Source organism: Lethenteron reissneri, chromosome 37 (genome assembly GCF_015708825.2).
Source record: "Lethenteron reissneri isolate LAM-NWPU_2019-01 chromosome 37, ASM1570882v1, whole genome shotgun sequence".
Lineage (NCBI taxonomy): Eukaryota > Metazoa > Chordata > Hyperoartia > Petromyzontiformes > Petromyzontidae > Lethenteron > Lethenteron reissneri.
Window position 1 is genome coordinate 3,488,651 of NC_083815.1, and position 20,365 is coordinate 3,509,015.

The following is a 20,365-nucleotide window of genomic DNA, read 5'->3' on the forward strand; positions in this document are numbered from 1 at the left end:
CATCTGACTCACCACTGTGAGCCAATGCCGGGTTCATTCCGCAGTGCGCGAATCACTGTGACACCGTTCCATCTGAATGAAAAGTACCCATCTTCTTGGTTCTATCGGTATAGTCACGTAGAAAATAAATAATAAAATAATAAAAATAAAACAATGTTTTATTTTTAACATGTTTTATTTTTGTTATTTTATAATTTTATCATTTCCCTTCTACGTGACTTTACCGAAAGAACCAAGAAGATAAATCCCTGCAGTCACGAAAGCTTTAAATCGAAAAATGAAAAGTACGTTTACAGTGTTGCTGTACTGTTTGTATGCTGTGCCCCCTGCTGGGTGGTAGTTATTTCGATGGTATATTGTGTAATATGCCATGTAAAATATAATTTAGTTTCCTCTGGAACGGATTATTTCCTTTCCCTCTATTTCTTATGGAAAAAAATCGTTTGGTATACGTCATTTTCGGTATAAGTCCTACCTTCTGGAACGAATTAACGACGTATACCGATGTACCACTGTATATGAATTGCTTCTGTCACTGGCCCCGACTGGACATCTGTGAAAAAGAGCTTTATAGATCATCGGATTCTGTTCTCAAGGGGGCGTCCATAAATGACGTCACGCGATTTTGGACGATTTTTGACCCCACCCCCCTCGTCACGCGGCGTCACAAAAAGTCAGACCACCCCCTCAAATATGACGTCACAAAGCTCTGCCCCCCCCCCCCCCAAAATAAAACATGCTTCAAATCGCTTTAAACTATTCTCATTGTAGTGCGTATTTAATGTGGCGCTGCACTCGGATGTTGTAGGAGAAAACATTTATTTACAAAGTCTATTTAATCAAGTAGAACGTGTTGTCTATATTTATTTAAAGTTGCGCATTTTGATGTGACGAAACTTTCGTGACTGCTAGGATTCATACTCTTAGGTTCTTTCGGTAAAGTCACGTAGGTAAAAATAATAATAAAATAATAATAAATGAAAATAACTAAATTAAATCACGACGTTTCGGAAGCAACACAAGCAGGTGTAACTGTTCCAGTAAAATAAATTTTGATATTTTCATTTATTATTATTATTGCATTATTATTTTATTATTATTTTTACCTACGTAACTTTACCGAAAGAACCGAAGAGTAGGGGGACATCAGCCATCTTTGTCAGGGGTGCCATCGGCCATCTTTGTCAGGGGTGCCATCGGCCATTTTTGTCAGGGGTGCCATCGGCCATCTTTGTCAGGGGTGCCATCGGCCATCTTTGTCAGGGAATCATCGGCCATCTTTGGTCTGTGCGTGACATTCCCCACGCCCCCACACTCTGAACCCCTACCAAAGATGGCCGGCGCTGCTCACGTCACCGGAAACTCGCCGGTGACGTCACCGCCATAGTGGGCGAGCGGGGAAGGTCGCGTCCCCGGCCTCAGCAGGAGGATGCTGTCACCGCTGCTCAGGGCGGCCGTGTCGGCTCGCCGGGCTATTGTGACCCCTCTCAGGGTCCCCGTCCGCAGGTGAGGGGGGTGGTGGTGGTGGTGGTGGCGGCGGTTTCAACGTTTGCGGAAAGAATGTTTTTAAAAAGCCAAGTTAGAAGCGAAAACGTTGAGCTTGTTAACTCGCGCGGCCTAGCTGTCAGGGTGAAGCCTGTGCTAGGGTTCTTGGGTTTCAATGTCACGTTTATCGATTTAAAAAAACATACATTTAACGATTATTTGTTGATGTTGGTTTATTTGTATGTACACTCGTACATTGATTGTCCCTGTTTATTTGTTTTATATCCCCTGCTGGTTGAGGGTTTCCCCACGTCGTGCGGGTGGGGGGTGGTCATACTTCACCATATTGGTCAATGTGACGTTTCGAAGGCGGGGACCGTCGACGTGGGAGCATAGAAGTACAGTCAACAGAGTAAATCGGTGCACTGCTCTCTGCTGCCCGCAGCCTACCCGCGCTGCCTATACGCACCTGTTTATACGTGGTGAGCACCTATCCAAGCACTTTCCAGGCATTGACTTATTCGATAAATATGTACTCGCTCAAATCATTACGGAGTCATACTCTTTGATTCTTTCGGTAAAGTCACGTAAGTGAAACTAAAAATAATAAAAAATTGAATTAAATTAAAATAACAAAAATAAATCACGACGTTTCGGAAGCAACACAGCCACAGCACATTAGTTCTTGCTGTGGCTGTCCTACCTGATGACAGAGGCTTCCGAAACGTGATTTAATTTAGTTATTTTCATTTATTTTTACCTACGTGACTTTACCGAAAGAACCAAAGAGTATGGATCCTTGCAGCCACGGAAACTTCAAATCTAGAGAGTCTTGACTCGGGTGTTTACCGATAGCTTAAAAAAACTACACTACCTAAAACACTGAATATCTACAACGTTGGTGGTACTTTTGACCAAATCACCTGAAATGTGCCCAATCTCGTCAAGCAGAGTTAAAGCCTAAATCGTGTGTGGGATAGGCGGCAGGCCAAGCGTAAACGTGTGGTCTTGTCAGCAGAGGGCAGCGCAGCATAACCTCATTGCTGTACTTTGTACGCTCGCCACGTCTATTCTGACCGCACTCTGCAGCACGAAATAGTCACCGAATAAACCCCACGAGCCCAACGTCGTGGGGAGGCCCTCATCAAGCAGTGAATTGACGGTACTATATTGTCCTAGGAGTAGTAGGTTTTTGGAAGTAATTTGAGTTCTTAGATGCACTTGCCGTCGCCCATACGTGTGTTTAATTTCCACTTCTCGAAGTGAAAGCAGATGCACGCCGTTATCACGCTTATTGCTTATGGGAAAGTGTAATTTCCGTCACTGTGTCAGTACAGGCAACATAACTGTGCACTGCTCCACTGATTTAAGCTTGGGGACAGACTCACTTGGTTATCATCAATCACTCCTGACATCTATATGAGCACAGTCGTAAATTATCCACCATGCAATAGTAATCATTGCGATCCTTCGAGGTTCAGTGAAAGTGAACCTCTAATTCCTTCATCCAGGAAACTCACTAAATTTCAAGCCTCGTTTTTAGGCGTTTGCAAAAAAAAATTGATGTTTGGCAATTCTGCCAAAATAATTGTCAAATTTCCACCACCGGCTAAAGAAATGTCAAATTTCCTCCACCATCAGCTAAAGAAATGTCAAATTTCCTCCACCATCGGCTAAAGAAATGCCAACTTTCCACCATCGGCTAAAGAAATGTAAAAATTTCCACCACTGGCTCTAGGGGCTATAATTGCGACGTTCAATGTCACAAGATTGCTTCACCAATAGAGGGTAATCCATTTACCCTACCCAAAATTATTGAAAAAACGTATTTGGACAATCTTTTATTTCATTTAAAAGGCGCTACATATAAGATATAGAGCCATCGATTTCACAATATTATTTTCACAGTTGAGGCGATTGTAAGAGGGTTATTAGAAATTTGGTATCTGTATCACCCTGTATACCATATAAACTTGAGATATGTTACAAACAAAGACTGTGTTATTGTTATAAATGTGTACACTGTTCACTGAGTTTATGAAAATAACGATCCTTTGCGACGATTGCTTATTTATATTTTCGATATACAGATCTGTGCCAGGAGCATAAATACAGCTGGATGTGTTTTGTCACAGGCAGCTTATCGCTGTCAGAGGTGTTATGCCACAACAAGGTCTGCCAAGGTGCCATTAGCAAGTGGCCACAAAAGCAATGAAGAATGTTCCATTATTGGAACAGAGCTTATAGTTTCATTGATGAAAGTGAATGGGTCAGAAACCATTACCCACAGTGAATGCAATCCTTGCTAGCAAACTCAAAACGAAGCACTGCTTGCTGTAAGTGGCTGCAAATTGAATAGTAATTGCATTATGCTCAGTTTATTTGTGGTTACAAGTCGCTTTTAATGATGACAATTACGGCATTCTATCAAGTAAATTGTTCAAAGTATCTTTTTCAGGAGGTCCCTGCTGCATTTAGATGTTTGTGAAATTACATTCAAATAAGTGTTTTGCACGTGGGAGGAAACTGGAGTACCTGGTGAAATCTGCTAATACGAGAGGATCTTCAAAAGGGCTGCACAGATGGATTCAGGAAACTACCTGCTGTACAGCTACCTGCTGGAAATCTTGTCTCACACATTTGTGTGATGCACTAACTCTTAAAAAGCATCGCTTGTCACCTTAAGCTTAAGGCCCTTCATATAAATTCAGTAATTGCGTCTCATAACATTTTGTAAAAATGCTATTTACATCATGTACATGTTTATTTATTCTCAAGTTTCTAGTCCAGTTACATAACCGCGCACGATGTAACACGATTTTTGTTCCTGGGTAGTAAGTGTTATTTTCTAATTGCTTATGCCTCAAAGGTATAAAATGGCTATTCCCCACAAACATTGCTTTTGTGACCAGGACTTTACGTGAAGGAATGACACAAATGCACACCACGTTTTCTCATTGAAATAGGTACATTTTAAAATATCTCTGTCTGGGTCACAAAAGCAAAGTTTGTGGGTAATAATAGCCATTTTCTATACTTTTGAGGCATAGGCAATTAGTAAATAAGGGGCCGTCCATAAATGACGTCACGCGATTTTGGACGATTTTTTACCTCCCCCCCTCATCACACGACGTCACAAAAAGTCAGACCCCCCCTCAAATATGACGTCACAAAACTCTGCCCCCCCAAAAAAAATAAACATGCTTTAAATCGCTTTAAACTATTGTGATTGTAGTGCGTATTTAATGTGGCGCTGCACTCTGATGTTGTAGGAGAAAACATTTATTAAAAAGTCTATTTAAGTAGAACGTGTTGTCTATATTTATTTAAAGTTGCGCATTTTGATGTGACGTCACATTTCTCAACCCCCCCCCCTCGTCACACATCGTCACAAATGTCTGACCCCCGCCAGGTGCGTGACGTTATTTATGGACGGCCCTTAACACTTATTACCCAGGAACAAAAAAAAGGAACATTTTTTATACAGTGTTATTAATGGAGTAGGATTATTAAATTTGCTTTTGTGTCCTCGTCACAAAAGCAACCTTTGTGGGGAATAATAACCGTTTTGTGTACCTTTGAGGCATAAGAAATTGGAAAATAACACTTACTACCCAGGAACAAAAAAAAAAAAATTTGTTGCACAGTGTTATTTTAGTTGGCTTGCTTTCACTTCAATATTCACTTTAAAAACAACTGCGTAGCCCACAAGAACATCTACCTGCAGAGGAGAGATGAAATCGGCTCGTGTGCAGGAGCTAGATGGATTGTTTGCAGGACCATGAGAGATGGTCATGACTTGGGGGGGGGGAGGCCTTCATCCAGCAATGGATAGATCATGGCTGCTGATGATAATAATGAGACATTTAAGATTTTCTAAGGCATGCTGTACTCATAGGTATGTTGTCTTCAAGTGGATTTACAGACACCTGAACTGTGGCGTTACATAAGGTGACAGTGATGTTCTACAACTTTGGAAATGTATTCACAATCCAAGAATATTACCAAGGTCATCCAGGTGTGGATTGATCACGGCTAATACCGTGTCTGACAGATCTGGCGGCGGGCATCACGCAGTGCGCTATCGTCAAGCCACAGACCCGGACCCCTACTACGTGCGCTACGGCATGTTCCTGAGCAGCTTCATGTGGTTCTGGATCTTCTGGCACATGTGGCACACCCCTGAGGAAGTCTTCGTGAGTATCGCACATAGCCCGTGCCAGAGATCACTAGCCATCCACATAGCCACACATGTAGTAATAATAATCATACTCGTTTACTTGTAAGGTATGGAAATAATAAGCAAAATCTGTCGTACTGAACTTCTGTGCTATCACATCTCCGTTCCCTGGCTTCACCAACCCACATTGACCAGTGTGGGGAGGTATGGCTAAACAACTCTCATGACCCATATGGCGTTGGAAAGCCCTGAACGAGCAGTGGATGGTAAAGGGCTGTACATGTACACTTAAGCCAATAGTAAAGATAGAACTGCTGATGAGACAAACATTTGAAACCAATGGGACTATATTATATTTTATATTCTTTGAGTCTTTCGGTAAAGCCACGTAGATAGAAGAATAATAGAATAAAATAATAACAATATCACGACGTTTCGATCGCAACACAAGCAATCGTCATCAGGTGAAAAATATATAGCGGGACTGCTGCTAAGGCAGGGAGTTATAAAGGTTTGAGATGGGTGTAGCCCAAGTGTCAGTGGGCGGGGCTAGAGATTAAATTTGCATGTCAATGTAAGATCGGATAAATCTTGACAAACGAAGCTGTGGGGGTGGCCATTGTATTGAGAGAGATTAGCATGTCAATGTAAGAAATTTGCTTGTAAATGTAAGATCGGAGAGAGCTCGGAAAGAGCGCCACCGCCATATCGAGGAAAGTGAACAACGGTGGCTGTGGGAGTGAATGTAACTCAGAGAGTCGAAAATAACTGCTAACATCGACAGACTGTAAAAATGACACACGCACTGCAGACATGGATCAATACTACATAGATTACAGCATCACAATAATTTGAGAGATGGTGACAGCTTAGGGTGGCCATCATCCAGCGATCATGGCTGATGATAATGATGATATAAGTCAGCTATTTGGCAACCAAATATTTATTTAATTACTTTTAATTGTACCCTCAAGTATGTCTGTGTGTGTGGCCCAGCATGTGTGTGTGTGTGACATTGTATTGTTGAGACAATGCATGACCACCTCAGTTTGGTTTTCATTATGCAGTCCATGTCTGTTGTTGATGTGCGATCGGAGTTGCTTGGTTTGAAGGCATTATTTATCTGTAAACAATTAGGGTGCGTGCATGGGTGTGGGATTTGTAATGTATACAGTGAATTACGTAAATGCAATGGTAAAATGTTATTTTCGCAACAGGGATGCACAGCTTTTGAATTTGAAGCTGCATAAATTGAATAATGTCTGTTTTTTATCCAATAGAGCCTAGACTTGAACACAGTATGGTATGGTTAGCTGGATAAAGGGGAGTCAGACTGAGGGTAGCAGAGGTGAATCATTGACTTTCCACTCAGCACAAGTTGACTGGGGCTTCGACAGAAAGCCCTGATTGCTCGACCAAAGAGTACGTGGAGGGGAGCGGAGTGAGATTATGATATTAGGAGTGAGATAAGAGAGTGTGTGGAGGGGAGTAGGTTTGAGATGAGGAGAGAGCCAATTTCCATAGCACTGCCTCTGTATGAAACCGTCCAGTAAAAATGTGCAATAGTGTATGAGAACAGAGATGAAAGTTCTAAACTTACAATTGAGAAGAGGCATATCATCAAACTAGATTCGAAACTTTCGTGACTGCAGGAATTACTCTTTGGTTCTTTCGGTAAAGTCTTGTAGAAAATAAAATCAAATAATAGAATATGACGTTTCAATGGCAACACAAGCAGCAACTGTTATCAGGTAAGAATGAATGAGAAAAAAAAACAATACGGTAACTTATTAACACAATGCAACACAACACACAGAGCCGGACTACACAACAGCCAACACCTCACCTGGCTGACTACGCTCCTCCAAAGAATGACAAAAAGAAAGACGGCGCCACTGTAGTCGTATTCTATTTTTTTTTTATTTTCTTTTCTACGTGACTTTACCAAAAGAACCAAAGAGGCATGTCATCGCTAAGCTGTTTTTTCTATTTTAATACACGGACGCGTGCATGTAGAAACACCGATCCCAACTCGGCAGTAGCACTTTACCCACGAGGCACATAGCAAGCGAGGGGAAAGGGCAAATTTTTTGGGTCTTTCGGGAAAGGGCAAGTTTTACAAAAAAACCTCTGACCCCCCGCCCCCACCCAGTTGGGCTTGATATGATCAGCAGCACCTGCCTTTACTTGCCAGCCTTGATGTTTACAATGGAACATTTTATTTGGGACAAAATATGGCCAAGTTGTCTGTGCCGTGACATGCTGGGGCAGGATTAAGACCCCCTCCCCTTCTGTTGATATTAGGATCACTTACACGATTTTGCCTTGGCTGGTGGGCGCCGGGATCTTAGAATACGCGAGCCCATTTTTTTTTTGGCAAGACGTGTCCCGTGCAGAAAGTGCGGTTTTCAATTTAGAAAACCTATTGTCGGCGACACATGGCACTCTGTTGTGTGTAAATTGGCGTGACAGCCTGAAATGTTGGCGTGCAGTTTTTTGCTTTTTTTACAAAGCGCCAAGGAAAGTGTTCGGTTGCCTCGTTTGTTCGTGAGCGGTATGTGAATGTGTACGGCTCTTCGGTCAGTTTACTGTTGTATGAGAGCATTCTTCATACTTTAGGGGTCACTGTTTTTTTTACCGTACTTTACGTTCTGTTCGTGCGGGCTGGTAAAGGTGTTGAGCGTACATGTGAGATCATAGAATCACAGTACGACCTTTGATTTTGTGACACCCACCCTCTGCTGAGCACTGTGTAGCCCCGTAAGCCTTATGACAACCTGGTTGTGCATGGTGGTCACCCATCCGAGCACTATCCAGGTTCAACCCTGCTTAGTGTCGAAAGATCTTAGGCAAGTTGTGACTGAATACAGTGGAACTCATCTGACCCTATATTCTTGGTTCTTTCGGTAAAGTCACGTAGAAGGGAAATAATAAAATAATAAAAATTAAACATAATAAGATAAAATTCTCACGACGTTTTGGCCACAACGCAAGCAGCCGTCCTCAGGTGAAGAACAGGGCTGTCGGAAAGACAGCGTCCTAATGAACACTGCTAAGCTTGGCAGCATCTTTTTTCATCTGACCCTAATTTATGTGGAGGTGCTGGGAGGTCATAGTTGTTGTCCTACCCCGGCACCTCCGATTAGCACGGTTGACTACGTACAGTGCAAAAGAAGTTCAACATACATACTATCTGCACAAGCTACTTTTTTTTTTCCTCGAAAAATTAGGATGATTTGCCACTACTTCCTGTTTACTTCCATTATCTATGCTTCATCATTAACTATGATCATTCAACTGTTGAATAAAAGCCTCCTCAAGCCACCATCATCTCTGCGTATCATCTAAATTATTACTTTTATTTCATAATAAAGGTGGTTTACATGAGCCAATTCAGATCTCTGGGTTTAATGCAATTTGCACAAGATTATCTAATCTCCCCTACTAACAAGCCACTGCAAGCTTACGATTAATGTTTGCAGTGCACAAGAGTGCACTTGAAGTTTGAACCAAACCCAGGACTTTCGCTTCAACTGTAAAATATTAATTACAAAGGGCTTATCATGCAAACTGCGAGAATTATACTCGGTGCACATGCGAGTGTCGAGCTGAGACTTGCTTTCGTTTAAAAATTCTGTCGTGATAAAGGTGACATAATAACTTCTTGCGTTCCTCTTAAACCCACCACTGTTAGAGATTAAAGTAAATGGCCACCAATTACAGTGGAACATCTCTTATAACGGATTACCCAGCACTCCTATAATCAGCGTCCACAAATTAATCCATGCCAAATCCTAATGCCTGTTTCTCGCTTCATCCTGTTATACGAGCATTCATGTCGAGGCTGACGATGGGGTGGCAAGCCAAAGGAGGGAACGTGCCGGATCGAGCGATGAACCCGGCTCTTGTGTAAGATGCTTGCTGGATTGATACATCGCAGCTGCTTCAGAGACGGTGATGGCTTGGAGAGGCCTTCATCGACTCGTGTGGTTTGTTGTTGAGTGTTGCGGTCATGGTAGGCCATTATTAGAATATTAAACAGTTATTGAAACTTCGTGTCTGCCGCTGGAAATATCTAAATCCCCGCACGCTGCTGTGTGTTCTTTCTCCTCCTCTTCACGGCCAGGGCCACTTCCCGTACCCGGACCCCTCCAAGTGGACGAACGAGGAGCTGGGCATCCCACCAGACGACGAGGAGTGATGTGCACGTGACACCTGGATTGCCAGCCGAGCTCTCGCGCGCGTCCCCTCTGCCCGGCTCCCCCCCCCTGCAACTCTCCTGCTGATGGTGCCCCCCATGTGGCCACGGGTGCCGACCTACGGGGCCTTGGGTAACGGGGGGGGGACCTGTACATACTCCAGCAAATTCTACTGAACAGTTGAAATTAATTAGAAGAATGATTAAAGGCTGTCAGAATGAAATTGGTCTGGTTGTGTGTTTGTGTATAGGTGGCATCGGTGAAGTTGTTTGAATAGGGGGAGCAAGTTTGGTGTGATGGCAGTATTGGGCATCTGTTTTTGTTATCTCTGTGTTTGTTTTGTATTTCAAATTGTATCCGGATGGTGCAATTGGCATAATTTGATACCATTAATGATATGTTCAGATCTCTCTCAGATCAGTGCAAATCTGCATGTGAGAGAACGGCCCATCGGAAGTAGATTCAAGTGTCCTCTGGTCCACACACAAGAGAGGCAGTATTTTCTCACCCACTGGTATTGAGTGTAATAGTTCATTGCATGACAGTCAAACAGCTTTATTCTTATTACTGGAATTTTGCCAAATTTATTGCAGAGTCAAATTTAACGTGATGGGTGTTTTTGAGTGTGCTTTTGTGACTGGATCCAAGACCATCAACTCTATACACCTGAGATTCCAGGATATCGGTGGTGCTGGCACTGACCTGAACTCTGAGCCATCCAGCCAACTCTGGCGGTGCATCTATATGTGATCCGCACACTTGTTTTGCACTGCAGGTTCATGTTATTTAGTTTCAGCTCAAGGCAATGGAATCAAGGCCCCTTGAGCTGGATCCCAAAACATTGAGCTACGTTCGGTAGATATTCAATCTTGAGGCTGCCAGTAAGGCTCCACTACCCTTGGGGAACCGTTGAATAAATTGTCGTAGATGACCTTGATTTAGAACCACGTGAGAGACTATTCAGGGACAGTGCCTCGAGAGAGGCCTTGGGCACAACAATACCACAGCACGCCACCCAAACAGGATGGATCAAAACAAAGTACAGCGCTACTGTGGTCATCCGTGAGGTCGTGGAGAATTCTCGCAAACCTAAAAAAATGTAATCCGTTCTAACTCATAATGTGCCGAACCTACTTAGTGTAGCGCATCTGGAGATACGGTCACCATAACTTGCATTGAAAGTGTGCTGCATGCTCGCGGTGATCATGTTTTGATACGTATTCACCCTTTGCTACTCCATTATCTTTCCCCAGTGATAATATATTTTTTAGGATGAGTGTGTAAAGTGCGTGGAGATACTGTATGTATTGCAGCGCTATAAAGAAAAGATCCCCAGGCTAAACTAATTTAAATGTTGAACTTTTTTTCGCACCGTACGTAGCCAACCGTGCGGATCACGTATATATGTAATACCAGAGTGGGCTTTCGCTGCCTGTTTGTGTGTACGAGTTGTCTTGCTCTGCAGTTGGCTTTCTCGTTATAGTGCACTGACTGTATGTTTCACGCATACAGGTGTGCAGTACTAGTGGGCAATTAGTAGCAATGCTTTCCCAGTGTCCAACTCGTGTGCCCTTACCCAGAGCTCCATCATGCGCACCGAAGGTTTAATGATAACCAGGATTATTTTGGTCAGCGACCCAGATGATTCTGCACCCGGCCCCACCACATCCAGAATACCTCTCACTGTCTGGGGCTACTAGTTGCATGCCACCTACTGTCGACCGGTGGTCTGGGTACGTTGGAAAATGAAGCTCCGTCAGCACTCGTCGCACTCGTGGACACGACAGTGCACGTACCCACATATGGCAATACGTTAAAAAATATAGCAATGATAATGCGCAGGAAAGTGCGCAACGAAGTACGGTGAGGTGCATGCGTGGAATTTCACCGAGGAAGGATGCATGAATTAGACAACTTATGAAAGTTAAGAGATTTTGTATTGAATGTTCACATAAGGGGGGCTTGGGCAGGTCAGATCAGATCAATATAAAGATTACAACTTTTTATTTTACCATTTAAGGCCCACTGAGCTATACAGCTATTCTTTAAGAAGCGGCCTGGCCAGAAATGATAGCTAAAGGAAGGGACTTATCACGTGGAAATGTATAGCAGCCAAATAATCTAAACGCATGTTTCTAAATGGGGAGTGAAAACCGGAGGACCCGGTGAAAAATCCACGTGGCCACGGAGAGAGAAAACATGCAAACCCCAAATATAGAGGCATCAGGGTCGGGATCGGGATCGAACCCACGACGTCCCACATACCAGGCGAGGCAGTTAACATCTTACCACACCGAGGTGGGGTATTGATAGAGACTGAAGAGTGGGAGCCAAAGAGGGGAACGCCCAAGTGGGCAGCGATGAACGTGGCTGGCGTGCAGGAGTGAGATGATATTGTCTCTTGAGGTCATGAGAGATGGCGATGAGTTTGGGAGGCATCCAGCAGTTGATTGATCATGGCCGATGATGTTGACTCATCACAAAGCTGAACTTTTTCACCGAGCTGACTAGCCACTGAAAGTGTGATTGTTTTTTCCATCATAGAGTAGTAGACCTCAATAATGCCATAGCTCGCACTCTGCAATCGCACGATTGAATGAAATAATTGACGACTTCCTGTAGGTGGCGTGCGGCGTTAGCTGTGGGCTGCAGCGCTTTCCTATGGCGTGTGTGCTGCGTATGAGAGACACCCATATGAAGGGTGTTCAGAAAGTTAATCGGACGAGAAAATACAATTTGGATTTATCATGAGCACACTTCTATCGACTTCAATGCTTGATGAAGACCTCCCCAAGCTGTCATTTCTCACGGTCGTGTGATGCAACTATCTAGCGTCTGGACACGAGCTGCGGTTGCGAGATGTTAACTCCCTCGCCTGATATGCAGTCATCATGGGTTCGATCCCGACCCCTGACGCCTGTTATATATTTGAAGTTTGCGTGGTCTCCCCGTGGTCGAGTGGATATTTCTCCGGGTCCTCTGGTTTTGCCCTCCACATTTAAAAACGTGCGTTTAGAGTATTTGGCAGCTACAAATTGCCACGCGATAAGCCACTTCGTTGAGCTATCATTAGTGGCCAGGTCGCTTCTGAAAAAGAGCTGCATAGCTCCGTGGGCCTTACCTGGTAAAAGAAAATAAAAAGTTTAGTTTAGTCTTGATTTGAAGCTTTCGTGACTGCAGGAATCCATACACTTTGCTTCTTACGGTAAAGTCACGTAGATAGAAAAATAATAGATCACGACGTTTCGATCGCAACACAAGCAACCGTCATCAGGTGAGACCAGCATTTCCCCTGCTGTGTTGGTCTCATCTGATGACGATTACTTGTGTTGCGATCGAAACGTCGTGATATATTATTTTCTACCTACGTGACTTTACCGAAAGAACCAAAGAGTTTAGTTTAGGTCAGAGACGCGTATTGCTGGCCGCCCGTGATTAAGTGTGGCGAGTTGATAGTCTAACTTGGCTGGTCACGATGGGAATGCACATCCAAACAACTTAATCGTATATTCTTTTTTACTTGGTTACATTCCAAAGTTAAATGTAACCATTCGTCTTGAATGTTAGGCGCGTGAGAAAGGGCAGTATAGTGCCAAGTGAGTGGATACAAAAAAAGTCCACTTTAAAGTGGCTTCAGAAGCAGTTCTTCGATACTCGCTTCCGCGCAGCGTTCTGTACCCGCGGCGCGCTGTTGCGCGGATCTGCGAGAGTTACCGCCGAACGCATTCCTTCGTCTCACGACGACGACGATGATGACGAACAGCGTCATTGAATAAGACAGCCTCAGCGAGAAACGCGTGCGGTGGGAAACAAAGCATGCACACGCGTGGATTTGTGTGCCGCTTTCACGACACGCATTTATAATCTTTGTTTTTTTCAACGAGCAGCGTACAAGGTCGGCGTACAGATATGAAGAAGAGCCATTGCCTCAAAAACGTCGCCGATTACAGATATGTAGATGTTTAAGTTTTGTTCTCTTTTTAAATGCGGTGCTGTTGACGGTTCGGTTGGGTTTCAACATGGGTGGAGTTAGCCTGGGGGGGGGGGGGTATGCAGGGCCGGATCATGGTCCCGTGAGGCCCCTGGACACATGTCTTTTGGAGGCCTCCCCCCACCCCCCGCTTTCCTATATTCGTCAACATCTATCCGTCTTCTTAGGTTTTTTCGGTAAAGTCACGTAGGTAAAAAATTTATAAAAGTATTTTTATTTTACTTTTATTAATTTAAATTTTTTACCTACATGACTTTACCGATAAAACGTAAGAATATGAATCCTTGCAGTCACGAAAGCTTAAAATCTAGAATCTATCTGTCTGACAAGGTCTGACTCTATTGACATGATGAGCTGAGATGTGTTTGGCAACATGCTACTCCGCAGCTCATTTTCTATTCTGCCTACAAGGGAAAATATCCGCTCACTCTGGCAGTTTCTCACTGGCAAAGTTAGAACAATCCGAAGTGCCACAAAAACATTGGGGCACACTGACTGCAGAGTAAGTGCCTGCAACGACTCAAGCAATTTAGTTGGGCGCTTCTCACCCTCAGTCAGACATGAAAGACTTGAATTGGATGAGTTCGTTGGCAAAGTTCATGTCCAGGTCTGATGGATATGCAGCGGAGAGTGCATTTACCTTTTCACTCTGACATCACTGTTAGACACCTGATCTGACATAAACAGAACTCCAAAGAGACTGGTAAAACGCTTGTAAGCGTCCAAGCGATGTTCAAGGCATGCCACTAGCTTATCAATGACCACATAAAATGTTTCTATTTTGAACTTCTCCCCCCCCTAAAGTGTCACACCTGGCTCTGAGCTCTCATCTGCAAATGTTTTGCGTTTCCTCTTTCGCTGAAGATCGTGCTTATATGACTGAGAGGCACCCGTCACATTTAAGGCTGCCCTTTCAAAAGTCTCAAACTGGTCTCGCTATCCCGCCACAACGAAGAAAAAAGCTGTGCTGCTACAGAGATGTCAATGTCACTTGTCTGTAGGTGCATGCTTGTAGCGTGGAACCGGTCAAGTATGACGTCCCGGAAATGTGCCATGAACACCATCTCTAAGGTGTCCAATTTAGCACGGAGTCCCATCGGCCTCAATTCGAGTATCTATTTTTTCATTACCATCATTGCACATACCACCGAAGGCCTCTCCAATGTGCCTTGGTTGACTCTGCCCGAGCACTCCACCGAGTACTGGACAGCGATGTTAATGTCAGTCTGACATCTGTCTTCCGAAAGACTTTCCCCCAGCTGTGTGTGGATGAAGAGCAAAATGTGTACAGTGACTGCAACATGTTAAAAAAACTCGTCAGCCTCTGGGCTACTGCCGTCTAAGGTGTTAATACCAACTAAGTTAAGTGTATGCGCTGCACAAGGCACATACTCTATCAGAGGTTTTTTTTGTTTCAGGTGGGCCTGTAGCCCATTGTATTTTCCTGACATGTTGCTTGCATTGTCATACGACTGCCTCTACAGTTTGAGAGGTCCAACCCAAGTCCCTCCACCATCAAAGTCACACAGTCTGCTCAACTTTTACCAGCGTGGCTCTCAATTTGCTCAAAGCCCAGGAATCGCTCCACCACGTTCCCGCTGCCGTTAACAAACCGGAATATGAACGTCAACTGGTCCACGTGACACACTGAAAGCGCTGAGGGGCCCGGGGTCCCACGTGCTCAGCTCACGCTTTAAGCGCGGAGGGGCCCAGTGACCCTCGCACTGGAGGTGCCGAGGGGCCTAGGGGCCCTAGTGGTCAGCTTACTCTTTATGCGCCGAGGGGTCTGGGGGGCCCTAGTGGTAAGTTCACGCTATAAGCACCCATGGGCCTTGTGTTGCCTCCGAAACGTCGTGATTTATTATTTTATTTCTATTACTACTTCTATTAAAAAATTTTCCTACGTGACTTTACCGAAAAAGCCTAAGAGTATCAATACGAGAGTTTAATCATACCGCATTGCCCCCCCCCCCCCGCACTGTTTTAAAAACTCGCTTCTCTATCCCCAGCAATAGTTGCGTGCGACACCGAAGATCGTCGTCGACGCGGTTGTCATCCGATCAGCAACCGAGACGCGAATATCGAGGGACGCAGCCCCGACGCGACTTGTAACCCAACGTCTGCGTTCGCACGCAATCATTCATGATTCAGACCAACGCGAGAGGGCTGTGATTATGTACACAAAGGAGCGAAGACAAACATCTAAGTGGTGCGATTAATTATTCACGTGTCGTTAATTTATATGAATGATTTATTAAGCGCCAGGCGCCACGATTGTCTGCGTGCCGCCTTTGCCTCGGTAGCAACGTGATATTAATTACAGGTTTTTTTTTTTACCAGTCGGGATCACCGGACGAACATACGGACAGACAAATAGATATACAGATATACGGATGTACAGCTGAATGGACATGTATGCAGACGGACAAACAAGCAGATCGACCGATGATTGATGGACAAGACATGCAGAACGGGAGACAAACAGACAAATAGACGGATGGACAGACAGATGGACAGACGACGGACAGACAGATGGAGAGACACGCACACTGGGAGCCCTCTCCTAGGTCGACTGAGTCTGAAATGATCACCTGCTGCGACCCGTAAATGAATCAGCACTGGAGAGACAAAGGCGGCCACGCCACCCGTCTAGTGCGCTGCGCTTGCCACGCGCCTTAATAGGTGCTCGCTAACAGCGGGTCTGTCTGTGTATAGGCTGCACCAAGGTCGGGGGGAATTGGCTTTGTGTGTAAACTCACGTTGTGTATAATTATAACTCACGTTGTGTATAAACTCACGTTGTGTATAATTATAACTCACGTTATGTGTAAACTCACGTTGTGTATAATTATAATTCACGTTGTGTATAATTATAACTCACGTTGTGTATAATTATAATTCACGTTGTGTATAATTATAACTCACGTTGTGTATAATTATAACTCACGTTGTGTATAAACTCACGTTGTGTATAAACTCACGTTATGTATAAACTCACGTTGTGTATAATTATAGCTCCCGTTGTGTATAAACTCACGTTGTGTGTAAATTCACGTTGTGTGTAAACTCACGTTGTGTATAAACTCACGTTGTGTGTAAACTCACGTTGTGCATAAACTCACGTTGTGTATAAACTCACGTTGTGTGTAAACTCACGTTGTGTGTAAACTCACGTTGTGTATAAACTCACGTTGTCAAGATAAGGGCATGGGGTCTTAGCAAACTTGCAAGGATATCGCTGGCAAAAACAAGTCGTGTTTTTTAAATATTTTGAATCGAATCTACATCTACACATTCCCACCCATAACAAAACACAAGGAGAGTGATTGACAAATCAGCTACAGAGTGGATTATGATTTAATATAAGACAAAGATCCCCCCGTGTAGCCGTAACAGACTGTTCGTCAAGTAGTTTGGTTCTACAGTCTGTATGCATGTATTCATTTCACGTCTGTAAATGTATACTGTATGAGTTAAACACGACCGTTCTAATTACAGGCTACACTGTGTGTCTGTGCGTGCGCGCTGTGTCCCGTTTACGCGTTGTTTGTATAAGCTGCACAATGCCGAATGTGTACGCCATGAGACGTTTGCATCAACAGCTATATACACACACACACAGGGGTCGTTATCATCCTCTTCATCCAATGGTCAATCCACTGCCGGATGGAAGCTTCCCTAAAGCCCCGCCGCCCACCAACACAGACGATCGTGCGACGTAACGATGCAAAATATAAACGAAACTATTTTTTTATTTTACCACGCAAAGCGCGCTCAGCTATGCGGCTCTTTAATCAGAAACGACTTGGCCGCAAATGATAGCTCAGAGAAGACACTCATCACGTGGACATGTATACCAGACAAATACTCATCACGTGGAAATGTATATCAGACAAATACTCTAAACGCGTGACGTTGATTCTCAATGTAGGAGGGGAAATAACGGAGAACCCTGAGAAAAATCCACGCGACCACGGGGAGAAAGACATGCAAACTAAAAATATATACAGCAGGCGTCAGGGTCGGGATCGAACCCACGACCTCCTGTATACCAGGCGAGGTAGTTAACATCTCGCAACAGCGGCGCCCCCAATCCATTCAGCACCTACCTCATCTCCTCGACGGACGATATAACGAAATGGCTCCATATGAATGTACAAGTATATACATGTTCTTGGGTATTTCGGTAAAGTCACGTAGATAGGTTCAAAGAAAATGACGAAAAATAACAAAAAACTACGACGTTTCGATCGCAACACAAACGGTCGTCTTCCCACCTCCTCCCTCCCTCCCACCCACCCCCCTTTTTCCTGAAGACGACCGCTTGTGTTGCGATCGAAACGTCGTAGTTTTTTTATTTCTTTGAACCTATCTACGTGACTTTACCGAAAGACCCAAGAATATGAATTCCTGCAGTCACGAAAGCTTTAAGTCAAGATTTATGTGTATATACATACGAGAACAAACACATTCCTATCGCGAAACAGAATCGCCACTGCGCCACCATCCACTTATGCCTGACCTGTCCAGTCGCCGTGCTTTATCCATTGCTAGATGAAAGCCTCTCTAAGCCGTGAACAATCGAGTAGATTAAAACATGTACCCGTAAAAACAAAGTTTTTCACTATAAATCCTTTATATGCGTGGCATCGGTTTTATTTTATTAATCATTTCTGTTTTTCTTGAGTAAGAGTTTCATTTTTATCACATTGGTATTTTAAATTAAATATGAAAAAAAAATTCCTAAAAAATAAATATGACATTTTTTTTCCCTAAAAATTTTCACGAAAATAAATTATCACGCACAACGAGTCTGTGTGCAAAATGTCAGCTCGATTGGATCACGGGAAGTGGGTTAAAAAACGACCGAAAGATTTGCACGGTCGTAAGCGCGCAAGCGCGCAAGCAAGTTAACTTAATATAAAGGATTTAATAAAGATCGGTTGAGATGTTTGTCTGTTTCCCGATTTGTTTTTTTCTTTGTCGACACGTGGAGGTGATGGTCCCGTCAATAGAAATCTGGCCAAGCGTCAAAGCGAGTATGCATCACGGCCATTTAATCCACGTGCGTGGATGCGTGAGCGCACATTATGTCCGTGTTAATATGCGCACAACACATTCACATTTAAACAACTATTTAGAACTATTTACATTTTTCAGGTAAAGGCCACCACCGAGCTACAAGCTCTCTCTCTCTAACGGAGGGTTCCTGGCCACACGTGATGATAGCTCAGTGAAGTGGCTTATCCATGTGGACAGTTCGAGTAACAGCCAAATAATCTCAACGCGGATTTATTCTAAATGTGAGGGGATAACAAACGGATGACCCGGATAACAATCCACGCCACCATCACCACGGGGAGAGAAAAAAACACGCGAACTACAACTATACAACTGGTATTGTCAGGGTCCGCGATCGAACCCATGCTCTCCAGCGTACCAGCGAAGGAGATAACATCTCCTCGCCACCGAGATTTGCGTGTCTTCTTTCAGGATTGTATTATTATTATTATCACAAAGGTTTGTTACTTTATAGCTCCTGTTCAGCTAACTGTTCTGAATTGAAAGGGAATTTTTGTAGAACTATTTTTCGTGCTTCGTTTGTTCTCTTTCCCCCGCACCTCCGATTAGCACGGTTGGCAATGTACGGTACGAAAGAAGTTCAACAGACATGCATACAACTGTTAACATGTCAATGTAAAGTATGTTCATCAGCAAGCATTTTAAAAATGTAATTCTCATTAGGCCCCTGCGTTATGTTCAGCGCAGTCTCAAACATATTAATATTTAAACAGATAATTCACTCTATCCCTCTAGCTTCTCTGATTAAGTTCTACGTAGAAGGTTCATCGCCCGAAACGTCACCTACTATATATGTATTTATTCTAACCCCACGGCGATATTGACACGGAACGTGTTGAGTGTTGCTCTCTTCATTGTTGCCCCAATGCCAACGCAGCAGTAGCAGCATCATCACCAACGCAATTATTTCATATTCGTACTGCATATTTAATGATAATTATACTCTCAAGTTCTTGCAACCTTGTTCAATTTAAGGAACGTATGAACTGTGGTCTGTCACAACGTATAGTGGTGCTGTTTGTTGCTGCTCGCCAAGCGTTTTGGGACCATTTGGGCTTGCACGCAGCAATCGCGATGATAGACGGACGCGTGTGTGAGCACACAGCCATATAGCCTCGATACGTGAACACACATTCAAATGTGTGTTTGTGTGTGTAAGCACACAGCGATGTGTATGTGACTGCAGATTAAATGTCTTTCGCGTGTGTTAACACATGCCTTCGTAGGTGCCCGCTAATAGCACTTGCCCCAACAGTATGTTGAGGCTATACGGGGGATATTGTCTTTGTATATATGTGGGGAGCGGTGGTGTAGCGGTTAGCGCGCAGCACGACGAACCCGGCCACCCGAGTTCGATTCCAGCTCACGGCCAACACCAGTGACGATTATCTGAACCGGTTCTGGGCTTCCCCTAGGTCGACTCAGCCT

At 44.0% G+C, this 20,365-nt stretch overlaps 1 protein-coding gene across 1 annotated transcript; it reads left to right on the top strand.

Moving 5' to 3' along the window:
• The first annotated feature begins 1,367 nt into the window (after positions 1–1,367).
• Positions 1,368–10,049, top strand: NDUFB2 (NADH:ubiquinone oxidoreductase subunit B2). The gene is made up of 3 exons (XM_061566612.1): positions 1,368–1,506; positions 5,540–5,681; positions 9,792–10,049. The coding sequence occupies exons 1-3, from the start codon at positions 1,430–1,432 to the stop codon at positions 9,864–9,866; spliced, it is 294 nt and encodes a 97-aa protein (XP_061422596.1). The 5' UTR covers positions 1,368–1,429; the 3' UTR covers positions 9,867–10,049.
• The last annotated feature ends 10,316 nt before the right edge of the window (positions 10,050–20,365 follow it).